This window comes from Oncorhynchus kisutch, linkage group LG17 (genome assembly GCF_002021735.2).
Source record: "Oncorhynchus kisutch isolate 150728-3 linkage group LG17, Okis_V2, whole genome shotgun sequence".
NCBI lineage: Eukaryota > Metazoa > Chordata > Actinopteri > Salmoniformes > Salmonidae > Oncorhynchus > Oncorhynchus kisutch.
The window spans coordinates 27,061,858-27,069,395 of NC_034190.2; the positions used below are offsets into that span (position 1 = coordinate 27,061,858).

At 45.3% G+C, this 7,538-nt stretch overlaps 1 protein-coding gene across 5 annotated transcripts; it reads left to right on the top strand.

Annotated features, from left to right (window-relative positions):
* The first annotated feature begins 1,964 nt into the window (after positions 1-1,964).
* LOC109880803 (membrane progestin receptor alpha-B-like) lies at positions 1,965-7,240 on the top strand. 5 transcript variants are annotated; one of them, XM_020472991.2, is made up of 5 exons: positions 1,965-2,198; positions 3,352-3,526; positions 3,626-3,673; positions 3,846-3,966; positions 4,973-7,240. In XM_020472991.2, exons 3-5 carry the CDS (start codon positions 3,649-3,651, stop codon positions 5,889-5,891), a joined length of 1,065 nt encoding a protein of 354 aa, XP_020328580.1. In that variant the 5' UTR covers positions 1,965-2,198; positions 3,352-3,526; positions 3,626-3,648; the 3' UTR covers positions 5,892-7,240. The 5 variants fall into 5 exon arrangements, with proteins under 5 accessions (XP_020328580.1, XP_031649335.1, XP_031649336.1 ...); XM_031793475.1 differs by having other exon boundaries at positions 1,966-2,198; positions 3,846-4,100; XM_031793476.1 differs by lacking the exon at positions 3,626-3,673 and having other exon boundaries at positions 1,966-2,198; positions 3,846-4,100.
* The last annotated feature ends 298 nt before the right edge of the window (positions 7,241-7,538 follow it).

Here is a 7,538-nt window from a genome sequence, read left to right on the forward strand (position 1 = left end):
TTATCTTTGTTTTAGTATGGTCAGGACGTGAGTTGGGTGGGCAGTCAATGTTTGTTTTTCTATGTTGGTTTTTGAGTTCGGCCTAGTATGGTTCTCAGTCAGAGACAGCTGTCAATTGTTGTCCCTGATTGAGAATCATACTTAGGTAGCCTGGGTTTCACTTTTGGGTTATGGGTGTTTGTCTTCCGTGTCAGTGTTTGTCGCCACACGGGACTGTTTCGTTCATTTTCACGTTTATTGTTTTGTATTTCGTAGTGTTCAGTTTATGTTTTAAAATAAGCATTATGGACACTTACCACGCTGCGTTTTGGTCCTCCGATCCTTCTCCTCCTCAGAAGAGGACGAGATCCCTTACATCTGTCGGATGACTGGTATGATGTAGTTGTTGAGCAGCTTCACTGCAAGTATATTGTATGTTTTGAATAAAAAATCATAAAAAAACAATATCAGTCCAATGACTTAGGATTTGTGCCACAAATGATTAATGTTAGCATGTGGAAACAGTGACTGGGAAACTAAACCAAAGAATGGATTGCTGTCATACCTTGTCCATAGACTGCTTACAGGGTCAGGAAATTCACGTGTCATTTTTGAATTTGGGTGAACTATCCCTTCAATGCTATTTTGCATTTTCTGTTCTGCTAGATGAGTGTTTTGGGGTTCTACATACCTACAGAGTTTAGACTTCACCCACCCATGTTTTTACTACATCCCTCAAGGGATACTTCAGTATATTCTGGATACCATGAAGCAAAATAGTAAACCCTGGAACCCCAGGGAAAAAGGAAAACTCAACCAAATTCTAAGAACTCGCTTGGAGCTGCCAAAAACACTCCTTTTACCCTTTATCATAGATCAAAAATAGCTAAAGTGGGTCTTTCATTAGAAGAAGAGAATACCCCCCCCCCCCCCCCCCTTCTCCACACCCAATGAGTAGGGTACTGCCAATGGGATACTGCCCAAATTGGCACTGTCAACATATTATGTAATTGTCTGCACCCTTTGAAGGGAGCTTTCAAGCTATAAAGCAGACCTTTGTTGATCATCTGAAGCAGTTCATTCTTAGTTTGGTACATTGTATATGCTCTGGCACGGTTTCCAATCTGGTTTAATTCGCAGGCAATACTGAGTAATCAAATTACAGACACAAATTGGATAGGGCAGTTTTTAAAAAACTGATTGTGTACATCACATTTGCTGATAATGCTAGATCATGAAATATTTCTAATTTAAAAGGAACTGAGACCCACATACTGTATAAGCCCCAAACATTTGAATAATGATGTCAATGCTATGCCATTGACATCGCTTCTCCCTGTCTGAAACCGGTTAAACACACAGGAAGGAACGTTTTCCAAAGGAGATTGAGATTGTGCAATGCTTCGTTCCTTGATACCACGTTCCGGACACATCCATGCAAAAGAATGTTCCTAATGCCGCCCACGTTCTGTTTTTTGTTGTATTTGTAGCGTTTTATACCATTGGGACTTAAATGACATTTTACATGATTTATACTCCATGTAGAAGCTTTTAGGCAGGCTAAAATCTAGAACACTTCGTTTTTGATGTATTGAAACTTCTTGGAGTTCTCACTTTTTTCATATCCCAGTTTAATAGGGTGCGGTTTTTCAATGAAATATCGTTATTTATTCTCTCAGTATTCATCCCTTGATACTGTATCAACTCATTAATCAATTTCACCGTCATGTGAAACAACAGAGGGAAATCCAACGTTGACGAGAAACAGTTGCCCGGTGACTAGTCCTAAAGGTATGAGGGACAGTTCGCAGTCGATCAGACATCCACGCCAAAGTTTCCTGTAGCCAAGGTAAATACCACATTTATACTCTCTCTTTCTCTCTCTCTCTCTCTCTCTCTCTCTCTTTCTCTCTCCTCTGCTTGGAACGACCGCCTACTTACTTTCCATTGGACACCTCATGTTCATTTAAGACACTCATCTGTTGCACTCCAGTATCTGAGTGGTTGGCAAGGCTGTCACCGGTCGGGGAGGCGTGACCGACCGATTACTGTCGGAGGGGGACATGGACGGACACAGTCGGACGATCATCACATCTGAAGGTGAAAGATCCCGCGGAGGGTCCTGCTGCGCTGAGTGTTCCGGAGCTGTCTGATGTAGGCTAATAAAGTACGCCTACAGTAGTAGCCTTGAAGAGGAAGAAGAACGCCCACATGCATTGGTATTTCCTCTCTCGTCTTGTGCAATATTCTCAAACTTTTTACTTATCACGTGAAACAGTGTACGCAAAAAGAGCACAAGTATAGCCTATACAAAATTAAATTGAATGCATGTCAACATGTTAAATTATATTATTTGATGGGCGTGAAATAGGTTTTTCTGTTTTTTGGAAGAGCGCAATGTCAGAAATGAATTTCGCACTGATTGCTCTGCCTGCCTCTCTCCACAGCCTTTGTCACTCAAACACGGGAGAGGCTGGAGGGAGGTTTTTATACTGTAGGTTTATGTGAGGTCTTGATTGAATTATTATTGTGTCAACGATATTTAGTCAGTGGGTGCCACCGTGTAAATTCCTCAGTCACATTAGCCATAGGCAAACACTTGACAGGGTTGACAATAGGAAATAGGTGTTGCTGAGATTGAACTGAATTTGCCTTGTTATCATGTAAGGATCCCGTTTGGAAGGTGTTGGAGCTACATTTCTGTTCATTCGCAACTGTGTTTTATCAGATGTGGGCATGTGGCCAATATCTAATAACAAAGTTGAAGTTACTGTGTAAACATGTCTGACAGTATGTCTGCATCTGAAAATGCATTATTTCACCAGTTCAGGAAAGGAACATTGTATTACTTGATAAAAAAAAACTTGCTTGCATCTTATGATCAGAAGAACATGGAGAGAGAGAGAGGAGAGAGAACAACTTTTGAGTTTTCACCCTGAGGAAGGCGAGTGTATTATGAATTCAAACTTGCATTAGAAATGCATTTCAAGTGTGACTTGAATGTATACATTTGAATCAGATGTGTGTTTTGGTTATTAGACCCCCATTACATTGACATATTATTCATTTAGCAGACACTCTTATCCAGAGTGATTTACAGGAGCAATTAGGGTAAAGTTCATACACCACACTGCTTACAAAGATATCCTTATCTTTTCATCTTCAAGGTTGAAGTGTTCATGTTCTCCCTCCCCATCCCTTATAGCACCGCTCCTTTCCCTCCTAGCACTGTTTAGAGTGAAAACTACAGAGAGAGGGACTGGATCAGACACGGAGCATTAGAAGTTCCGGGCAAGGTCCATAGACAGTATAGTAGCCTAATCTGCAAGGTTAACTGCAGATTAAGGCTAACTACTGCTAATAAATTGTCAGGTCTGCTGCAGGAGTCAGAACAGGTCTGGTGTAATCTGGCCTCCTGTCCCTGGGGCCTTGGTGGCCCAGCCAGGAAGGGCCAGCATGAAGGATGTCCTCTGATTGCCTGGTTAAACCAGACTGAACACGCACTCCCCAGGCTAGTCCTCTCTTCTGAGGTGGCAGGAGTTTACAGGTAAACTGTGAAGGAGAGACATTCACTTGGACTAGAGACTCATTCTGAAGTAATTTGACTGCTGAAGCACGTAGTGTGATGTGTTTCTATTTATTGAAGGAACTTTTTAACCTGTGTGTCAGATGTTTGGGGAGTCCTCCAACAAAGGTGATGTTTTTACTACAAATAGTTTTACTTGCTCTGCAGTTTTAAAATAAATGAAGTCATTTTAAACCTCTTTTTATACCTAGTTATTGTTTTGAAGCCTTTTAGGTGTTAGGGTAGGCCAGCTCTGAATGCTAAATGTTTTCCTAATGGTGTTACTCTCCTTCTGTTTCAGTTGCCAGTCTCCTGAAACTATCCAGCCAGCAACAACAACGGTCCCACCATCCATCAGACCATCCCTCATGGCAACGATTGTCATGGATAGGATTGGGCGTCTGTTCATCAACCTCCAGCAGGTAAGGGCGGTGCCCCAGATGCTGACAGAGGTCGCCCCCTCCATGCCCGGCACGCTACGGGACACCGAAGTTCCCGGGTTCTTCAGAGAGCGCTACATCCACGCCGGCTACCGACCGCTCCACCAGGGCTGGAGGTACTGTAACAGGATGTACTACAATACCCACAATGCTATGTAGAACATCCGGTTTTATTATAATAAAAACATCTCTGAAGCTAACATAACGGTGTCCCGTCTCTGAAGCTAACATAACGGTGTCCCGTCTCTGAAGCTAACATAACGGTGTCCCGTCTCTGAAGCTAACATAACGGTGTCCCGTCTCTGAAGCTAACATAAAGGTGTCCCGTCTCTGAAGCTAACATAACGGTGTCCCGTCTCTGAAGCTAACATAACGGTGTCCCGTCTCTGAAGCTAACATAACGGTGTCCCGTCGCTGAAGCTAACATAACGGTGTCCCGTCGCTGAAGCTAACATAACGGTGTCCCGTCGCTGAAGCTAACATAACGGTGTCCCGTCGCTGAAGCTAACATAACGGTGTCCCGTCGCTGAAGCTAACATAACGGTGTCCCGTCGCTGAAGCTAACATAACGGTGTCCCGTCGCTGAAGCTAACATAACGGTGTCCCGTCGCTGAAGCTAACATAACGGTGTCCCGTCGCTGAAGCTAACATAACGGTGTCCCGTCTCTGAAGCTAACATAACGGTGTCCCGTCTCTGAAGCTAACATAACGGTGTCCCGTCTCTGAAGCTAACATAACGGTGTCCCGTCTCTGAAGCTAACATAACGGTGTCCCGTCGCTGAAGCTAACATAACGGTGTCCCGTCGCTGAAGCTAACATAACGGTGTCCCGTCGCTGAAGCTAACATAACGGTGTCCCGTCGCTGACGCTAACATAACGGTGTCCCGTCGCTGACGCTAACATAACGGTGTCCCGTCGCTGAAGCTAACATAACGGTATCCCGTCGCTGAAGCTAACATAACGGTGTCCCGTCTCCTTATCGATACAGGTACTACTTCCTTTCGCTGTTCCAGCGTCACAACGAGACCATCAACGTGTGGACCCACCTGCTGGGGTCTCTCCTTGTCCTGGTCAAGTTCCTCCAGCTGGCTGAGACGGTAGACTTCATCCATGATGCCCACGCCTGGCCCCTCCTCATCCTCCTCCTGTCCTCCCTGGCCTACATGGCCTGCAGCACTGTAGCCCACCTCCTGGCCGCCAAATCAGAGTTCTACCACTACTGCTTCTTCTTCCTGGATTATGTAGGAGTGGCTCAGTATCAGTATGGCAGCGCCGTGGCTCACTTCTACTATGCTGTGGAACCAGATTACCACCAGTGGGTCTCCTCGGTCTTCATGCCCACTGCCTCCTTCCTCTGCTGCCTGTCCTGCCTGGGCTGCTGCTATGGGAAGTATCGCAACCACAGCCTACGGGTCTGGGTCCGGAAGGTGGGGCAGGTGGTTCCCTCGGCTATGGCCTATGCCTGGGATACTAGCCCGGTGTTCCATCGCCTCCTCCTCTGGCCCACGTCGCACAGTGATGACATCACTGCTGCGGCCAGTGGCGTAGTCGGCGACTCTGCTATATCCTTCCATGGGGGCCAGGTAGCCTTCTTCCTGTCCAGTGCGTTCTTCTTCACCAACCCACTTCCAGAGCGTCTGTTCCCAGGCCACTGTGATTTCCTGGGGCAGGGCCACCAGCTGTTCCACGTCTTCCTGGTGATCTGTACCCTCTGTCAGATCCAGGCCTCTCACCTGGACTACCTGGGCCGACGGCCACTCTACACACAGCTACACGGAGAGAGAGGAGCAGCAGCCACTATCTATCTGGTTCAGTATGGAGCCACGCAGGTGGTCTGTGTCTGTATAGCAGTCTTCATGGCGAGGAAAGTAAAACGGTTGCTTGACTGCAGAGACAAGTCCAAATGAATTGGCTTGGAGACTATGTAAGAGGGTAGGAAAGTTAGAATCACTTCCCAGTGGGCAAAACCGGTTGAAATGGGTTGACGTTATTACAGCCAGAACCTTTTGCCCAGTTTTGCCCTCTGATTTGGTACCAAAGTGATCAATGTGGCCTTGGTTGACTCGACACACACTGCCTTCCTTTGTTTTTGAAATGTACATTTCTATGATAATATTATGTTTCTCTACAGCACCTGTGTCCTTGAGAGAGTGTTGTTTACCTTTTACATAATGGAAGTTGAGGAAGCCTATCACTAGCATGGTCACAGATCTGTGACCATAAGAGTTGGCAAGACTGCACAAACAGATCTGGAACCAGGCTAGCCTAGCACTGAACAAAGCCTCAATGAGATGTAAGAATATTGATAGCTTGCATAGTACTTTCTATATTTGCTATGATTGCTCACTGTAATCCTAGAATAGATCTGCTTAGTAGTTCTCTGTATTTCAATTGGCATGGTGGTGTCAAATGATGTATGTAATGTACATTATCGTACACCTGTAAATTGTTGCGGAGATTATGTTCCATCGCTACATTTTCCTTTTGATTGACCATGAGGGGAAAAGGGAAACGTGTTACCTCTCTTACCATGGCCTACCACTGCCAGGACACACTCTTCACTCAGCGCTGTGACGTAAACCGGAATAGAGACAGGCTCTGATGGGCTCTTTCTGGAAGATCACCATGGTGACCTATAACAAAACATCAGTTCAGCCAATGGGATTGAGTAAAGGTGTGAGGACAACTCCCTTTATACATTGCAACACACATAGCCAATCCCAATTGGGTCCCCATGCCTTCCCCTTTGCCATATTAAACCTTATGTGTTTGCAGATCTGAAGGGTGATAGGTATTATGTGTAGTGTTGGAGCTTCCACCTGACAGACCTGCAATCGCAGGGATATTGCCAAGGAGAAGGGCTAGGGAGTGTATTGGGAACGGCTTTGTTCATGTTTCCATTACTCTCTGATTGTGCCATAGGGTGGTATCAGTGGAGGCTGCTGAGGGGAGGAGGGCTCATAATAATGGCGGGAGCAAATGGAATGGCATCAAACACATGGAAACCATGTTTGATGTATCTGATACCATTCCACTGATTCCGCTCCAGCCATTACCACGAGCCCGTCCTCCCAATTAAAGTGCCACCAACCTCCTGTGGGAGGTATAGTTTCCCCCTGACTGATGCCCAAAAAATACCTTCACAACAATGCAGCGACATGTCAGGAATCATAACAATTTGCAGGGCCTTCACATTTCAGAACTTTGTTAACTTTATGGCATTTGTAGAACAGCAATAAAAACTACTTGAAGCCCACACCATTTTCCTTTCATTATTACTGCAACCTCAAACTTCCTTCCCCCCAGTGAAATATTAAAGACATGCTCAGGTACTTTGGTGACTAGTATTTTTTTCAACCTCCGGTTTTGTGCTGGATGTGTCAATGTGTAGTTCATATATACATCTATCAGCAGAATTACTGTCTTACCTCAATTAGCCACAAAATCCCTAGTTTGAAAGTGATTGCTAGCAAGATGCGCACACAGTAGAGAGAGAGCAATGATGTGGTGTACATAGCTGCACATTTATGATGTAGTAGTCAATTTTCTGAGAC